The sequence below is a fragment of the Ambystoma mexicanum genome, chromosome 6p, assembly GCF_040938575.1.
Source record: "Ambystoma mexicanum isolate Mex_15411 chromosome 6p, UKY_AmexF1_1, whole genome shotgun sequence".
Taxonomy (NCBI): domain Eukaryota; kingdom Metazoa; phylum Chordata; class Amphibia; order Caudata; family Ambystomatidae; genus Ambystoma; species Ambystoma mexicanum.
Genome location: NC_090935.1, coordinates 942,469,200 through 942,488,785, shown reverse-complemented (window position 1 = coordinate 942,488,785; position 19,586 = coordinate 942,469,200). Strand labels below are relative to the sequence as shown.

The 19,586-nt window shown below is 44.2% G+C and overlaps 1 protein-coding gene across 2 annotated transcripts in view; it reads right to left on the bottom strand.

Moving 5' to 3' along the window:
• The window catches only part of DMXL1 (Dmx like 1), a 1,868,248-nt gene that overhangs the window by 141,842 nt on the left and 1,706,820 nt on the right, over nucleotides 1-19,586 (bottom strand). For both annotated transcript variants that reach the window (XM_069625559.1, XM_069625560.1), the window contains exon 41: nucleotides 1,880-1,932. In XM_069625559.1, the coding sequence (XP_069481660.1) occupies nucleotides 1,880-1,932 (53 nt within the window). The remainder of the gene's footprint in view (nucleotides 1-1,879; nucleotides 1,933-19,586) is intronic.

The following is a 19,586-nucleotide window of genomic DNA, read 5'->3' as shown; positions in this document are numbered from 1 at the left end:
AAAGACTAGACCGCATAGCTCAGTTCCTTGTAACTGAGCTATATGTGTGCCTCCATGTTGGCTGACCACCCCCACCCCCACCTCCCAAGTTAAATAGTCCCAAGTAAATAGTCCCATTCTAATGTTGGTATTCATGATGGTTATGAGCCTGGTGCCAAAGGCGCCAGGACTGACTCCAAGAGAGACTTGGATGAGGTTTTAAGGACTTTGACCTGGCCCTAACTGGAAGGCTGACTTGCCAGGGGCAAGGGTCATGACAAAATTATAGATCTAGACTACTGAAACACTTAATAAAATAAATTGAACCATCTCTGTGATTTGCAGTATTTTGAGCCATCTATGACAAGGGTTACATGATGATCCAGAACTAAAAGATTACCTTTTTATTATTTCATGTAATGTCCCAGACTCTCACTGTCTGGAAACTACAGCAACTCAAGCGTAAGAAGTTTTTCTACTTCTCGATTCAAGACCTGCTGATTCAAATTGTGTTTCAACCAATATTTTTGGTTTAGATTGGCATATAGGTATTAGGGACAGAATATAGATTTCCACAACACATTTTGGGGGGTTTCTCCTTAATGGTAATATCCTGCCAAACAATGAACTCTTCCTCCAGACACTGTAACCACGCCAGCTTACAAAATATGGGTCTTACAGAGGATTTTCTTTAGCTTTTTCTCATCTCTGGTTGTATGTGTTCTGTTGGTAAGAGATTGGTAAAAGGCACTTTTTTTTCTGTTGGTGTGGAAATCCCAAGCCTCAAAGACAACTGAACTTTGAATGTAGCTGAACAGATGAGTATTTCCAAAATGCTAAAGTGGATTTCCATGGGGACATATGTTGCGCGATTGCATTGTGCCTTGGTGTCTGTCTCTCCACCAAACGGGAGACAGAAGACAAAAAGACAGCTGGAGGGCAAAAGATAGCTAGGGTGTCTCTGTGGAGGCAGAGGGTAGGTATAAGGCATCTCTTGAAGGAGGCTGAGACGGATGCCCTTTTGAGGATTAAGCAGAGGGTCTAACTAAGCCTGTCAAATGATCCAGATTTGGGGGTGGAGACCCATTTTCACTTGAAGTATCCTTCCTTCTCTCCGAGTTCTAGAAGTAATATTCCCACAGTGCTCACTATTATGCATACCATGGTTGTGCGACAAGCAAAACATGTTATATGGAGTGCTCAATATCCCCTTTCATCTTCCTATCACATATGAGGCATTGCCTGCAAGAAAAAGCCATGCTTCTCGCGAGTGCCAAGTTGCCATCGGGCTTATGCTGCGCTCTATATATTTTAATAAGATAAGATAAAACATGACAGATTGTAAAAAACAGTGTTTACTGTATGCAGAAATTCCAGTACTAACAAAAAGAAGATTGAAGATTTTGTAATAAAATGTGGTGAGCAGAAATGAGACGAATTGGTGCAGAGCATTGTGGGTGTGTTAGGGTTAATTAAACTAAAGGGGCAACAAACCAATGCAACATGCAGACTCTGCAAAATAGTGTTTGAAATAAGTAAAATCAGAATCTTCAAGTATTCATCTTTTACAATTATTTTACATAATTTGACTGAAATAATTCTTTTGCAAAAGGTGTTCTGGTATCCTATCAGAGTAGGCTAACAGTTATGAATCTTAAAGAAGACATCATGATAAAAAAAGGAGCCACTGGCCATCGAAGTTGATAGACTGTATGGCAGAATGTTTTCCATTAGTCTCTAGAGGAAAAGCGAGATGGGAAGCAAAGTGTAATTGTGTTAATCCCATAATACTCTTCAGAACACTAATATAATTTAGAATGCTTGCCAAACATGTTTAACACAGTTGAACAAACTTTTTAAACATAGAGACATACATATTTCATCGACATATTTTGCTTACCGTGAGCTAAACTATTAATTGGCGGTACCAGGGTATCCCATAAACAGATATTCCTAAGAAGAAAAGAAAAAAATACAAACGATTATTGCCAAATCTTATATTATATTATTGGTCAATTTCACCTAACTGATCAGTTATCCTTATTTGATATTATCTACAAGCAATTGTTATAAACATACACAGTAACCATCAATTAAAATTAAATAGGCAATGTGTCAAACTGTAGAGCCATCAGCAGAGCTGCAAAAGTCTGACGAGGCAGAATTATCAGGCAATTCTTAAAACCTTGTATGTGCCGAGTTCATTTTCCTCTTCAGCCATTTCATTTCAGACATGTTTTCATGCACACACTAAATTATCAATACACATACATGTATACACACACACAATATCTATATGTCCATTCTGTGCTTTCCATTGTTAGCTGCATAACGCTAAATATATATATATATGTATATATATATATATATATATATACACACACACACACACACACACACACACACACACCCCTACCCCCCCCCCCTCCACCCCGTGTGAAAACCCCTGATCGTTCAAAAGAAACTAATTTAAAATCTGCAGTTTCATAACCACTTACTGACTAACAAAGTAACCCATTTATGCTTTTTGGTATGGAGTACGAAAAATAATGTAACAGGACATGCATTGGATCAATGTTTTTATGCATGAGAAAACATTGTTATAATGCTGTGCAAATCCAAACTAAACCTTGTGCTAAAAGGAAACGACACGCTCTTGTGAGTTACAAGCCAATATTGCCATCTTATATATAACAGCCTCAAAAGCAACCCTGAAATTAGTTTTAGGAGAAATGGATCTTTCAAAGACATCCTGGTCCAAAGATTTATGCCCAAAGAAGAAGAAAATACACAAACTGGTTGACTATGAAAAAGAAGGGTTCTTACAAATGCACACCTGTGAAACTGATCATGTGGTATATGTCCTCACGTGTGCGTGCCAGAAGAACAAGTTACTTACACACAGTAACATTCCTTCAACTGGATGTTCCTCCCACGTATTCCTCATCTTGTGATATTCGTTATCGGCAGCTTCGCTGCTTCGGAATTTTTTTTTTTTTTCGGCAGAGGGCGCTGTGCTCGAGGTCGTGGCGTCAATTGTCCCTCGACGGGCTCCTTACCGTGTCGACTTCACTGTTGGTATAAATAGCTCGAGCCGTGCCCGTTGGCTTCAGTTCTGTTTTTGCGAAGGAAATATTCGTGGAACACCCAAGCGTATCCTGTGACTGATAGGCCCATCGTGAGAGGAAAGTGTAAGAAAACGTAAACTGTACTGCGGGGTAGGCTTGGAGGGTCAATGAGGAATACGTGGGAGGAACATCCAGTCGAAAGAACGTTACAGTTGGTAAGTAACTTGCTCTTCGAATGGATTGTGTCCTCCCACATACTCCTCATCTTGTGATAGACTCCCATAGCAGTGGTCAATTTGGAGGTGGGAGTACAAGTTATTGTTTTCATGGAAGGAATGAAGTACCGCCCTGGCTAATGAACCCTCATTGGAGGAGGAGGCATCTAAGCAGTAATGCTTGATGAAGGTATGCATTGATGCCCATGTTGCAGCCGAGCAAATATACTTTGCAGGGACTCCCCTCTTAAAAGCCGCAGAAGTAGCCATTCCCCTAGTGGAATGGGCTCGTAGCTCATCCGGTGGGTCTTTTCCTGCTAAGCTGTAGAATTCCAATATAGCTAGAATGATCCAGCGGGATATAGTTTGCTTTGTCACCATCAACCCCAATTTACGACCTGTATAACCCACAAAGAGTTGGTTATCGTGACATAATTTTGACATTCTTGAAATATAAAAACTGAGGGCCCTTTTGGGATAGAGTCTATGCAGTCTCTACTCTTCTTTACCCAAATGGGGAGGAGGATAGAATGTTGGTAAAATGATTTTTTGTGACAAATGGAAGTCAGAAACTACTTTCGGTAAGAAAGATGGTTTAACCTTAAGAACTACCTTGTCCTTGTAAAATGTGGTATATGGAGGTTTACATGAGAGAGCCCGTAGTTCACTAACCCTGCAGGCTGATGTTAATGCTACAAGAAGGACAGTTTTTAGTGTTAGAAGCCTCAATGGACAGAAGTGCAGAGGCTCAAATGGTATACAAGTTAGAAATTTAAGAACTATGTTTAAATCCCAAGTTGGGACATGAAACGGTACTGGTGGATATACATTGGTAAGTCCTTTCAGGAACTGAATGATTAATGTCATTTTGAAGTAAGAAACCTCTTCTGAGGAGCGCTTGAAAATTTACAGCGCCATTGGGGTGCCACACTGAAATGGGTCCACATCCTTATCTTTGCACCAGTTACTGAATTTGTTCCAACGGCACCGATACAAGGATTTTGTTGCTGGCCTTCTGGCCGAAAGCAAAATTTCCATTATGTCGTCCAGAAGGTCCCAATCCCTGTATCTCAACCGCTCAGAAACCATGCATGAAGGTTGAGTGTCTTGACCTCTGGATAGAGAACCCGTCCTTCCTCTTGCGAGAGAAGATCCTCTCTTTGCTGAAGACGTATTGGGAGGGCAGATGGACATGTCCAGAAGGTCCGGGTACCACGTCCTTCTGGCCAAATCCGGGGCAATTAGGATCATGGTTTTCCTGAACTTTCTCAACTTCTCGATAACTTGAGGAATCATGGGGACTGGAAGAAACGTGTACAGTAGGGGGGAATCCCAGTCCACCACAAACGCGTCTCCTAGAGCTCCTCTCGGGGGGAAATTCCCTTGAGCAATACTGTTCGCACTTCCGGTTTACCTCGGTTGCGAACAGATCCACTTGAGGGGTTACCCAAAGTGTGAAGATCTCCAGAAGGGCTTCCTGAGCTAACTCCCACTCGTGGGAGACTGTGCTCTGCCTGCTCATAGCGTCTGCCGCCGTGTTCTGCTCTCCGGCTAGGTGAACTGCCGATAGAGAGATTCCTTCCCGTATTGCCCAGAACCAGAGCTCCATTGCTTCTCTGCACAGTGGTAGTGATCCTACGCCTCATCTTTTGTTGAGGTAGTACACGGCCACTGTGTTGTCCGTCATCATCAGGACATTCTTTCCTTGTACAGAGGGCAGGAAGGCCTTCAGCGCTAGTCTGATTGCCCTCAGCTCCAACAGGTTGATGTGTAGTTTGGACTCCAATGAAGACCAACGACCGCTGATTGTCAGATCGTTGGTATGAGCTCCCCACCCCGTGAGTGAGGCGTCCGTTACTACTGTTATCTCCGGCCATGGTTGCCAAAAAGATTCCCCTTTGATAATGTTGTCGTTGCAAGCCCACCATAGGAGATCCTGAGCAACTGCGCTCGGGACTTGCAGAAGATCCGACATACTCCACAAGAACTGGGACCACGGAGTCCTGAGGGCCCATTGAAGGGATGCCATTCTCAAACTGGCCTCTGGCACCAAAAAAAGGCAGGATGCCATGAGGCCGAGCAACCTGAGAAAATTGAAGGTCGGCAGATGCTGGGATTTCTGGAATTTTGTTACCATCTGCAGAATGTGGAGAGCTCTTATCTCGCGAGGTGAGGCTTTGCCCGAGGAAGTGTCCAAGACCGCTCCAATAAACTGGAGTTTTTGGGATGGTACCATGTGGGACTTCTTGAAATTGAGGGAGAAGCCCAGATTTTGAAGGAAGTGACAGGTGATCGACAGATGTTTTTGAGCTTGTTCGGGAGAATGTGCTCTGATCAACCAATCATCCAGGTAGGGGTAGACGTGAATCCCCCCTCTCCTGAGACTCGCTGCCGCTACCGCCCTTAGCTTGGTGAAAACCCTCGGGGCGGAGGTCAGCCCAAATGGCAGAACTCGAAACGGATAGTAAGAACCGCCAACTGCGAACCTCAGGTACCTTCTATGCTTGAGATGGATTGTCACATGAAAGTAAGCTTCCTGAAGGTCCAATGATACCAACCAGTCTTGGAGTTGGAGAGCTTGAAGGATCTGAGAAAGCGTTACCATCTTGCACTTGTCCTTCCTGAGGAACTTGTTCAAGTTTCTTAAATCCAAGATGGGTCTCAATCCTCCGGGATGAGAAAATAAGGGGAGTACCAACCCTTGTTCCTCTCCGCCACAGGCACATGTTCTATTGCACCTTTCTCTAGCAGGGTTAAAATTTCCTGCAAAAGTTGCGGGTCTGGAATTCTGGTCGAATTGGCTCCCGGTGGATGATCGTGAGGCCTTTTTAGGAAGGGAAGGCAGTAACCTTGATCTACTGTTACCAGTGCCCAAGCATCTGAAGTAATGCCCTGCCATTCTTTCAGATGCTGAGAGATTCTGCCTCCCACTGGTGTTTTGTATGATAAGGCCTCAGAGTGATTTGGAGGCGGCTGCAGGAGCGGCTGCAGGAGCGGCTGAGGGCAAAGATGCCGTTCCTGAAGATGGCTTTGTAGTCTTTCCTCGTCCACCACGAGTGACATTTCCTTTGCCCCTTTGAAAAGCCTGTCCTCTTCCTCTACCAAAAGAAGTGTAGTACCGAAAAGGATGATCCCTCCAGGAAGATGAGCCCAAATAGGGTCTCTGAGGTTGTTGCATGGAGGCACGAAGGGATTTAGCTGCCGCTTTTGACGTCTGTCGTTTTTCTAGGCTCTCATCAGCCTTACTACCAAACAGCCTCGAGCCATCAAAAGGCATGTTGAGAAGCCTGGCCTGCACATCTGGTGCAAAACCCGACTTTCTCAACCACGCAAATCTGTGAAGCACTGTGCTTGATGCCATGGATCTGCTAATACTTTCAGCATTATCTAGTCCAGCCTGGAGACATTCCCCCATTGCCTCCTTCCCCTCTTTGACAATATTCAGGAAGCCTTCCCTTTCCTCGCCTTCCGGAATATGTTCAGCTGCCGCCGAAAGGCATTCCCAGAGGGTATGTGTTAACCTGGCTAGGGTACAGGTAACATTGGTTGACTTTAGGGCATGCTACCCGAAGTAAAAACTTTACGGGCCCAAGCATCGACCTTCTTATCCTCTCTATTCCGGAGGTATGGTTGGATATGCAGTTTGTCTCAAAGTAGTTGCAGCCTGAATAACCAGACTTTCTGGAGTGGGATGTCTATTCAGATACTCGGGGATCAGAAGTAGAAGTTCTATACTTCTTAGGAAAATTGCTGTTTACCGCAGCAATGTTGTCAGGGGTTTCAGAGTTCTTTTCCACTGTTCTATGAAGCGCCCCATGGAAGGAGAGAACTGGATCCTTCTGGGGGCCCCGAACAATTATGTCCGTCATATCGTCCTGTTCAAAAGTGGGTGAGGCTCTACCCCAGCCCATATATTCTACCACTCTGTTCATTAAACTCCTGTACCCCGATTCTGCATGTTTTGCAGGGTCAGGTCTTGCAAACTAATTCAGGTGACGTGTCAATGCCACTAGCAGAATGCAGAGTCTCGCACAGGTCCCTCATTTTAGATTCTGGGTCTATAAGTTCCTCTGGAACTTGTCTAGTGCCATATTGCACTCCAAAAGCAGAGATTTCCTCATCCTCAGAGCCAGTTTCTTCAAAAATCGAAGACACAGACTTAAAGTCTGATTTTGGTAATGGCGTAAATCTTCTCTCTTCCTCCTGAGTTTTCGTTGAAGGAATAGAAGGATTCTTCGAAGGTGTCGAAGGAATCATCGACGACCCTGATGAAGTCTCCGACAAAGGCGTCAAAGACGTTTTAGGCTTGGATATCGAAGCTGTCGGCGCCGATGGCGTCGACGAAGTTTCAGATGTTTTCGACAACTTCTGTTTTTTATGAGGTGGATTCCTCAACGATTTGTCGACTAGAGTTTTACGGGTTTCACCCATACTACTAGGTCTTACCGCAGTAGTTCCAGACTTCCCTGTGTCGTACAATGGAGCGACTGGGGTCTGGCTCTTTTGGGGTTTCTTTGAGGGGGTCGAGGCCGCATTCTCAAAGACCTCCATCATCTTTCTTCTAAAATCTTCCCATTTTCTTGGGAAATCCGATTTAGTAGGGCATCTAACCAATTCGGTCGATGTATCGGATGATGGAGATCTATGTCTCCTTTTAACCTTTTTAGACGATGAAGATCGCCTCGATCTAGTGTTTTTTGTGACGTTCCGATTCTTTTAATCAGACGATTTTTTATGTCTTTTCAACGAGGCCTTCGAAGTGGCCTTCGAAGCTTCCCGCCCCACCGCTAGTTTACCTTTCCTCTCACAGAGGGCCTTCTTCTTCATCGACTGACAGGAGCCACAGTTGCCTGTTCGATGATCTGAACCCAGGCACCAAAGCCAGATGTGGTGAGGATCGGTGATTAACATCTTCGAACCGTAGTCGATACACTTCTTAAACCCAGTCTTGGGTGTAAAAGCAGTAGATGATGACATTTTCTGACAGAAAATCTCAAAGCATGCCGTTCTCGAGAGCGAAGCAATCGGAAAAACGGAACTGAAGCCAACGGGCGCTGATCGAGCTATTTATACCAACAGTGACGTCGACACGGTACGGAGCCAGTCGAGGGACAATCGATGGCACGACCTCGAGAACAGGGCCCTCTGCCGAAAAAAAAATTCCGAAGCAGTGAAGCTGGCGGTAACGAAAATCACAAGATGAGGAATACGTGGGAAGACACAATCCATTTGAAATGGTATATTGGCAGCACTTTATGGATGATTTGCTGCAATCTATGCTATGCTATCTATACTATGCACTTATGCCCACAATGCACTGCAGACATGCTGCTAGACACAATATGCACTGCATGTCTGAATAAGCTGTACATCTCCTTATGGCATTGAGCCATGTGGGCGCTACACTATGTACCTTTGGAAGCCATACAGTCTGTGAAAATGTGGGTGCATGACAAACAAGTGACATTACTGATACTTACCCCATTGTACAATCAACCAGAAAGCACACTAGGCAAAGATGGCCGACATGTGGATAGGTTTCCGGATCAAACAGTTTAACCTAGTCCTCTTTCTACTCCGCACCTAAACCTTCCTCTTTGTCTCTGCCCCTTGTTTTAAATGTGTTGTTGACAATGAGACTAACTGTTGTGACCAAGCGGCGAGTTGGCTGCGGAACGCGAGAACGTCTCAGCAATTTTATTGCTACACTTTGGGAGGACCTCTTTGCTTTGGTCTTTTATTTTTAAATGGATTTCCATGTTTGGTGACATTATGACTTTCCCTGGTTGGATAAATAAAGGAAGAATCATTTGACTGCAGTGTTGTGGATCCGGATCCATTCTTTTTTGTTGATCGCTGTGGAGAGTGCAGCTTGAACTTTTGCCTGCAAGGTAAATACCAGCAAAATTGCAAATATATATATTATACTTACTTTACACTAACAACCTATTCGCATTATGGCTACAAATAAAACCAAAAACAGAAATTCACCAGTTATGGTAAGCTAAGCAAACATAACTCGCACTACTACTGTGCACTGCAAGGACTAACACCCATGACATGAAAGATGACATCACAAATGCAAAAAAAAATAGCGATGGCCGTATCTTGGTCACCTAGATGACAAATCTCTAGGGACTAGCGGGAGAGACACCTTCAGGTTTCTCCCATGTCTCTAAGAAGCCCCACTACCAGCTGCACCTCCTCAGAGGTATTCTTCCTTTTCTCACTTTCCCCCAGAAGCTCACTGTCTCCAGGACAGTAGTTCTCTCTAGGATGGACTACTGCCACAGCAGCTTTCTAAATCTGCCTGCATTTACTCTTCGCCCTATGCAACTAATCCAGAACAAGACTGCAAGACTTGTCCTTGGCCTCAAGCCCAGGGATCTATCTCTACAGCCCTGAAATCTCTTCACTGGCTCACTGTGGCTGCAAGGATTAAGTTCAAGACCCTGTGCATTGTCCACAAGGCTTTCTGGGGCCCGGGACCACACCACATTCAACACTTTCTTCTTAAGCATTTTCCTTCTCAAGCCCTCTGCTAATTCACCTCCAACTCTGAGGGTCAGATGCTTCTCCAGGCAGAGAGTGGGGGGTAGCGCTCTCTCCTCGGCTTGTGCCTCCCTTTGGACCAGCCTCCCTACCTTTCTCAAACTTGAGCAGGACCACCACAGGTTCGGGAAGCAACTCAAGACCTTCCTTTTCGCTTCTGCTTTCCCTCTCCCTCTCCCCTGCTGATGTTATTGCCTGCTGCACTATCTTGTTCTTGTCTGCTGCACTAACTGGTTACCTCGCCTCCCTCTGAACCTTATGGGGACCAGGTTCCATCACGACCAGTAGCCCCATGCACTGCCTCTGGGCTTATTGCACACTAGGAACTGTATCTGCAAGCCTACAGGCCTCCGCCGACTGCACTTACTTGGAACCGGCCACCCCAGCGGCACTTACTTGAGCTTTGCATACACTCTTTTTTCCTTCCCCTGGAACTTCTCCTCTCCCTTCCCCTTGCACTTGCACAATCTGAATGACACAAGGCCTAGTAAGATCGTTTGTTTTGTTCTCCTCAGTCTTCCCCTTTCTTGCCTTGTCGCGCCCATATGCACAGGAGCAGTATAAATGATTTATCATATCAAGGGAAACTGGAATGTATTTCCATGTGAATCAGCGGTACACTCATGTATTGAGTATATTATCCATTTAAGTGTGTATCTGGGCAAAATAGTTACAATATATAAACTCATACAGAAAGCAATGACATCTAAGACACAGGACACATGGGCTTGGGACATGAATATAGATATTACTAACAAAGATTGGTAGGAAATTTGCAGTTTAACAGGACATGTATCGCTCAACTCCAGATTTAGAGTGATTCGGGTTAAAGTACTGCATAGACTCCACTATACATCAGCTAAATGTAAACATGACAGTAGCTGCTAATACCCAAGATGTAAGGATGATAATGTAGATATGGAGTTGTGTTTACCTACTGTGAGGAATCCAAGGGCATCCTCACTTCTTTCCCCAATATATCCTCCTCCCAGGTGGCCAGAGAAAGGCAGATGCTTTCGGATCCTGACACTGGTGGTGGATATGCGAGGGAGGGTCACCTGGGTGGAGGAGACTTGGGGAGTGGAGACAAGGCATCCTTGGGTGAGACAGCATCCCCATTCCCCTTCACAATGAGTCACCATTTCTGAGGCCTTTATAGGCTGTTGTCAATCCCTTACATGGTTCCCCCAAAAATCTTTCCCTAATAAAAACCACTCTGGTACAGGGACGAGGAACAGGGGTGCCGATTACCATGATCCTTATGTAATGAACGAACATTGCCTACACCTGAAGCCAAGAGGGCGGTATAAATAGCCCACTCAGGTGAGGCTAAGAAAATCTTTAGTGGGACGCTTGCTGGAGAAGCTGGAGGTGAAGCCTGGCCGAAGCGCCTACGAGCTGCAGAATCGTTGCAGTGGAAGCCGATCATGATGGGAGCATGCGAGGGGGTCTCTATTAGCAGAGCTGGTCTGCATACCTCCGGGAGTCAGAGAGGCTTGCTATCCATACAGCAGAGGTGGCAGAGACCCTGGAGGAGAGGCACGCCGAGCCAGGAGAAGCGACAGCCACAGCGAGCCTGCAGTTGTGGAGAAGAGCACCTGGAGACAGCGTACTCGGTGAGTCAGAGAAGCCTGAGTGACTCTGGGACACTGAGGTGTAGACCGCGTGGTTGCTGCAGGTCGGGTCGCTCGCAAGTGAGAAAGAGAGACCATTTGGCCGATATGAATGCCGGTCGAGTTTGAAATCAATCAAATTACTGAATACTTCTGATGACATGAAACTGCTAAGAAAACCGAGTGAAAGGTTTTGTGAATACTGAACTGTAAAAGAGATGAAAGAAAGGCTAACAGGGAGCTGAGCGAAACCCCAGGGTAAATTGCATGAAAATGTGAATTTAAGCAAACTTTATGCAAGTGCTAAGAGGATGTTGTAAGCCTTACCAATAGTAAGAGAATGAAAGCAACAAAAAAAAGCACTTTTTGAATACCGGTTTGAATGAAAGCAAGTACTGTTGAAAACTGATCTGAATGAAAGCAGTTTTGGTGAAATCCTATGCTATAAAGGAACTGTGTAAACTGAAAGAACAAGCATTGGCAAGAGCCATAGAAAGATATGAAATTGCAACAAGTGAATAGTGGCAAAACAAGCAATGGTAAGGCATCATCATGAGGATTTAAAATGGGAATAAACTAAGTACCACTATAGAGCTGAAACAGTGGCAACGAGTATAGAAGGAGGAAGTGTGGGTTGCGTGACCTATAATGGGTTGGCCGTGTGGTCCGACAACTGCGCCTAGAACGAGGACACCTACTTATGTGAAAGCCACTTAAAATGCCTGTGAAGAAGCTTGTATTTGAATGTAAAGGAAATTTGGTGTGAACTGAAATTAACAAACTGTAAGGTAACCAAAGCAGAAGAGCTGGAAAGTATCACAAAGAACTGTTTTGGAAAAGCTGAAAGACTTGAAAGCGTGGGGAAGGGAACCACTCTGCATCGTGAATGATCTGGAACCTTGGGGAAGGGAAAATCCTGTCCAAACTATGAGCTGGAAAAAGCTCTGAACTTTTATTTAAACACTTCTTGTTTTGACGCCGACATCCCTTAACATTGTATACAAATAGCTGTGAGAGCAAGCTAAGGTTTTGGACAGAGACACACTTTTACTTTGGACCTCCTGACACAGACTATCCTTAGTTTAACTGGTTAGAGAAATCCCACCTTAGCCCTAGGGCCTTTTTCCAACATGCCTTTTGTTGAATAAAACTTTACAGCCCAAAACTTGAATTCAGTTGTCTGTGTCTACTTCATGATGCCTTCATACTACAAGGATTCTGGGTGGAGGCATGTGTTAAAATGTCTGCGAATATGGAAGGAGCAATACTAACCGACCACAAAATATCTTATTTTGGCTTATTAGTGAAATTGCCATTAGAGAAGTACAAGTTACTTACAAACTGGTAACGTTATTTCGACTGGATGTTCCTCCAACGTATTCCACATCTTTGACATGTCCACAGCTGTGCTGCTTCGGAAACTTTTTGGCAGAGGGCATCCTGCGTCGATGGAGTCGGGTCGATGTCCCCGAAAGGCCTCCGCCGGGTGACGTCATCGGATGTTATAAGTAGGGCGCACGGCGCCCGTAACCTCAGTTCATGTTTTTTCCCTCCACAACGTGTGCCATATCCGCACACCAAGCCTCCCTGACTACACATAGCCTTGTGGGAACGCAAGCTGCAATAGCATAGGAAATTCTTCAGAGGGGCAGGCTGGGAGGACGATGAGGAATAAGTTGGAGGAACATTCAGTCGAAAGAACGTTACCAGTTGGTAAGTAACTTGTTCTTCGAATGGATTGTGTCCTCCAACGTATTCCACATCTTTGACAGACTCCCAAAGCAGTACCAGTGATTGAAGGAGGGAGAAGAATTTAGATATACCCAATCAGATAGCAGAATAAAGCACTGCTTTACCAAAGGCCATATCTTGACCATGGAAAGTATCTAGGGAATAATGCTTGACAAAGGTGTTGATGGAAGACCACGTTGCAGCATCACAAATGTTCTTAACAGGAACTCTCTGTTGCAGGGCTGTGGATGTAGCCACACCCCTGGTGGAGTGTGCTCGCAAACCCTCAGGAGGGTCCTTGCCAGCCAATCTGTAACATTCAGCAATGGTGAGGATAATCCACCTGGACAAAGTCTGTTTGCTAACAGCCTGGACCAATCGGGGTCCAGTGTATCCCACAAAAAGTTGATCGTCCACTCTGACCCTGGACATCCTAGAAGTATAAAAGCTCAAAGCTCTCCTAGGGTCCAACCTATGGAGTCTCTCCTCTTCCTTACCAGGGTGAAGAGGAGCATAGAAAGCAGGAAGTACCACCTTCTGGCTCAAATTAAACTCAAACATCACCTTAGGTAGGAAGGAAGGACGTACCCTCAGTACAACCCTATCCCTTGTGGAACACAGTAAAGGGTGGCTTAGATGAAAGTGCCTGCAACTTGCTCACTCTGCAAGCAGATGTAACTGCAATCAAGAAAACCGTCCCGAAGGTCAACAGTCTCAAAGGACAAGAGTGCAAAGGTTCAAACGGAGCACCCATCAAGAATTTCAAGACTAGATTCAGATCTCAAACGGGCACCTGAAAAGGGGATGGCGGGAACACATTTGTGAGCCCTTTTAGAAACTGGGTAATCAAAGGAATCTTAAAATAAGAACATTCTTCAGACGAGCGCTTGAAAATAGACAGCCCTGCCAGGTAACTTTTTTTCATTTTTATTTGGTTGAAATTAATCAACCTTTCAAATCTAAAACAATCATGAATAAAAACTTAAACAACAACAAATTTGACATAAGAAAAAAAACAAGGAATAGCAAGCACAAAAGCTAGAAGCAAATACAAATACAAATGCAAAGGGCTAGCAATTCACAGAATCGAGCATCAAACAATTCAAAACATTAACAGTAGCAATTTGTATAGCTGTGCAAGAAGAATTTAAAATTGCTGCCCAACACTCTCGTGGGTCTAAATGACCTAAATAATTGCAATATTTTGAAAAGTGTGTCTCTCTTTCACCGCGGAGAGGCACACATTCAGTGATCAAATGAATGAGAGTTTCATGGGTATCAGGTGCCATACAAAATCGGCAAATGTTGCTTGATATAGGAAGGAGTTTGCGTCTGACTTGTATGTCTCTTGTGAGGCATAAATTAAACCTCAGGCATAAAATGCCTATGCGGTATTTCGGGGTAGGCGATAGCAGCAAATATGGTGCCGTTGTACGAATTATTTTGTGAGGGAATCTTAAGCCATCCCCATCTTTGTACTGGAGGCAGAGATCTCTTGTCAGAAGCCAATCTGATTGGTAAAATTTGCCTCTATCGGGATTAGTTATTAAAGTTTCGATTGAGACTTCTGCATTTACCAGAAAATGGTAAGCTTTTGTTAACCATGTATGTGTAAAGACATGTGTTACAGAGAACATGTAGTCAGATAACAAATTCAGTTTGGAAGTGTGAGGGGTAGAGAGCAAACATTTCCAAAAAAGTGCACAAACATGCCAATTATAAAGTGCTTGCAATGAGACAAGACCCAACTCAAACCTGATCCATGGACAAGGAGTGCATTGTGGTAGATGTAACACATTTCTCCAAAATTTGGCCTCCCAAAGTGTGAACAGTGATGATAGATCGTCATGAAGGGTTTCCAGGTCATAAAGTAAAATTGGGGTAACTTTCAAGTTCCAAAATTGCAGTGCTGGAGTGATAGAAAATTTGCCATATTTAAACATTATGAGAGAGGCCTGCGAGATGGCAGTTTTCAATTTGCTACTTACATGAGCGAGATGACTGGAAGCGTGAGACTTGGCCTTGAAAATCATCAAACGATAAGTGTATTGGGAAACTACAGATAAAGGGATCTGATTAATGTGCCAAAGATGGGATAAAGGCTTGTGGTATCATGGACAGAATGATACTATTTGGGTTTTGTTAGTATTTACTCTTAATTTGTTACAGTGCATGTAATTGTGAAAGGCGTTTAGGAGATTCTGTAAACCGGAATGATTTTTGGAAATGAGCACTAGATCATCAGCGTACATTAGTGCTTTGACCTGGTGGTTATTGAATTTGGGTGAATCCGAGATGATGTTTTCAAATCTTGAATAAAATAATTGAAAACAGCTAAAAGGCAGCCTTGTTTTAAACCGCGGGCCGTAGGGATGCTTGAGGACAAGCGTCCATCTAATGAAAGGCGGATTTGTATTGAGGTGTTGTTGTGTAAAGTTGAAATTATGTCAAAGAGAGTGGGCGGACAGTGATCATGGAGTAATCTGGCAAATAAGAGGGGTCTGCTGACAGAATAGAACGCAGCATGCAGGACCACAAAAGCAAAAAAGATTTGCTGTTTTGTGGCATGGCACTGTGCTTTGAGGGCATTTAGGCAGATTAAATTGATGGAGGTGCCTAAGCCTGCAACAAAACCTGATTGCTGGGGGTCATGCAGATGAGAATTTTTGGTCCATAGATTGAAGTCTCGTAAAATAAATTTACAGAATAGTTTACCCGGGGCATCCAAAAGTGCAATGGGGCGATAGTTGGATGGTAAGCTACGATCGCCCTTTTTAAAAATCAGAATGATTAGTGAAGTCTTCCAGGAGGGAGGGATTAATTTATGCTTTAGAATGTTGGAAAAAAATGTTGTATAGAATATTTGCCCATTCAAATGGGTAGGCCTTGAAGATCATGTTAGAGAGGCCGTCTGGGCCCGCGGCCCGAGATGAACTTGCTTTCATAATTTGCTCTTTGATATCAGAGATTGTAAATTCAACTTTCCAAGAGCCGGAGGTAGCAAATTGAAGATTTTGATTGGAAAATTCTGAACCAGCATAAAGAGATGTAAAATGAGTCAGCCAAGCTGAGTCTGATACCCCATGGATCTGCAGAGCACCTTGTGAATTAGATGTCAGGTTATGAAGTAATTGCCACATAGAGGTGGAATTTTGATTCTTCATGGCCCTGAACATCGTTTTGCTGTCATGTTGGAATAGTAAAGCTTTTCTACTCCTAATCCAATTCTTGTGTCTACATTTGAGCGTGAGAGGTCAAAGCAAAGTGAAAGAGAATTTGACCGTAAAATAGCTCTTCGTGCTTTTCGATAGTCAGTTTTAGCAGACTGAATATCCGGATCGAAAGCATGTATGTGTCGATCGGTCAACCTTCTCGAAGTGGTCAAGGTATTAGCAAAAGGACGCAATAGATCAGAGTAGTGTGTATGGTGGTATAGCTGAGCATGATATTCCACACTATTTCCAAATGAAAGCAGAAATGAAAGGTTCCAACGCACTCGAGATCCAACCAAATTAACAAGTAGTTTGGTGGAGAGATAATGTGTTTCTTCCACGACAATAGACCACTGAATCTTCAAAGAAAGTAAATTGTGATCACTATAAGGAAGATTAGTGATGGTGAGGCTGTCTATGTGTTGGAACAATTTAGCATTCACGTAAATATAGTCGATAATACTTGAGCTAGAGCCACGATGCCAAGTGCTTTGAGGGGGGAGGTCGCCCGGAACAGCCCCATTTACCATATGGAAGTTGCGCTGCATCATAAACGAGGACCACATAGATCTGCTTTGATTATATCGGGCTTGGTTCCAGCAATCGAGATTGATGTCGCCAAGAACAATTGTATGTGAAATGTGCAGAGTTTGTAAAACCTTGTCAAGGATGGATGCCAAACCATCGTAGAAAGATTCATTGGTTTGTCCAAGGGGATTGTGATAAATGTTCACTAGCGCAATGGTAAAGGTGCGATGTATGATCTTCACTAGTTGGATGTGGGCTTGCACTGATGCCCATGGAAGAACAGAGAGGCCCATCTCAGAATTGACTGCAACTAATAGGCCAGAAGAGGGTCTCTACCCTTGGTGGGTAGAGCCGGGAGCAGAGTAAAGTCAAATCCATCCCATACAGGAGGAGTTAACAAACAAGTTTCCTGTAAGGCTATGATATGGTGAGTAAGAAAAAGAGTAGACATGGAAGTGTGTAAGTGGGCATGACCCCAAGTATTCCAACTAGCAAGGTTCAAGGATGCTGAGGATAAGGTAGTTGGTGGTTAGGACGAGCAGATCAAGGAAGATGTCGGACAGTTAGGAAATGTGTTCCCCTAACCTTGATAGATGTTCACTTTTGGCTTTGAAGTTGTCGAATGCGAGGAAGATTCTGGATCTAGGGCTAGGAGAAAACCCAATTCGAACAGTTGCATTTTGCAGCGCCAGATTGAGTTGCAGACTACAGCCGAAGGGATGCGAAGCCTGACCACAGAAGAACAAGTGTCAGAAACAAATTCTATCTGATCTATGTCGTGGGTGGTGATGGCATTCAGATCCTTGATATCTCCAAATATGTTCAAAACACTTGCACGGTTTAGATCATATTTGGGAAAGTACCATCTCTACATTTAAGAATGAAAGAATGGGAAAGAGGTTGTGATGATAATGATGATTTAGAAAAGGTCTTAGTAGTCGAACTTTGGATAGGCCATTTTGGGGGTGGAGCCACTGGGATCGTTCTAAGAGATGAGCGTAAGATGTTTTCTTCATCTTGCATTGTGAGCACTGTCGAGCTTTGTGTGGCAAGCTCAGAGTCCTCATGACCCATCTGTATTGGGCCTAATTGCGAAGCTAGGTAAGCATCAACACTGGCTTTTAGGTCAGATAATGCAGACGCAGCAGGAGTAGAAGTCTGAAGCAAAGTTGAACCAGAAGATTGTGAAAAGTGACATGCTTTTTTGATCAAAGGCGCAGCCTGGACGCTTTTCGTTTGAGTTTGCGTAACAGGAGCTGAAACAGACATCCTGGAAGATGGTGGAAGAGAGGACTGTAGGCATCTGCAGATTGCACAAGCGTGAAGCTAAATAAGCGTCAATACTTGTTTTGTAATCAAAGCGAGTATCAATGGTAGGTGGGAGGGTAGATTGGTAAATTAGAGGAGATCTGAGATAGGGTGGTTTGTGATTGTGACGATGGTGTCAGAACAACTGACTGATGAGGTAGTTCATGATGTTCAATGGATTGAACCAACTGACTAAGTGGGGAAAGAGGCACTGGATGAGTGACTGAGATTGAAGAAACTGAACTTGCAGTAGAGACTGGTGGTTCCATGTTAGTGGGAGCAAGAGAGGGTTGCAATTGAGGAGCCACAGGGGAACGACGGAGCGTACAGTAGAAGCGGAGGACTGCCCTAGAGCTTTGAAAAAGGCCGTGAGTGTATGTTTGGAGTGTTTTAAAGCAGTTAGGTTTTTGTTTTTTTTAGCTGTCAGACGAGTTCTTCGGTTTAAAGGCTTGACAATGGGAATCGCATTTGGTTCCGTGGTGGTTACAGATGAAGAGTCTGAAACAGGTTGTTTGGAGCAGAGAAAGAAGGAGGGCATTTGAGAACGAATGTCTGAGGTTGAGGTTAGCGGGGAGATGAGAACTGGTTCAGAAGGCAAGACAGGAGCAGGTATAAGTGCAGGTATGAGGATGTGAAGAGCAGGTAGAGACGGGGCAGTGGGAAGAGACTCAGGAGAAACAACAAAATGGATTGGTGGGAAATGGGCAGGGTCGCTGGGAGCATTCTGAGAGATTGGCACTGATGGCAGAGGGGGAGCAACAGTGGGTCTAATTATGCCTGGGATGGAAGGAAGATGGCTCGTCACAGGAACAATGAAACAATCTAATGGTGGTTGAATGAGTTCCGGCACGTGCTCCTCAATGGGATCAGGTGGATTAATGGTCTGTGTTTGTGAATGGATGGAGGGGAAACTGGTGGTGGGAGAAGAACCGTATGGATGCAGCCATTTGGCTAGGTCTTCAAACAAAGCAGATTGGTTCGAAAGCTTGTGATCTATGGTATCATAAAGTTTGCTCATAGTTGAGATTGCAAGGTTGATAGAAATGAGGGCAGCTTGAATGAATGCAAGTTGTTGGGGCAAAGCAGCAGAGGATGGTGTTTGTGGAGCTCTTGGAGTGGGCATGGCAAATGAGTCAATGAGCGAAGATGAACAGATAACTGAGTGGATAGAAATCTCGTCAGGAATTTCTTCATGTGTTTCCTCAATCTTTGATGAAATGGATGTCGGACTTGAAGAAGCATGAATGGAAATATTTGAAACATCGGGCTGTAAAGAGGGAAACTTGATTGGCGAAAGAGCCGTGCCTTTAGGTGGAGGCTGTGCATGAGGATTGACTGAATTAAGCATTGTAATATCAGACAATGGCTGAGTGTTCATGC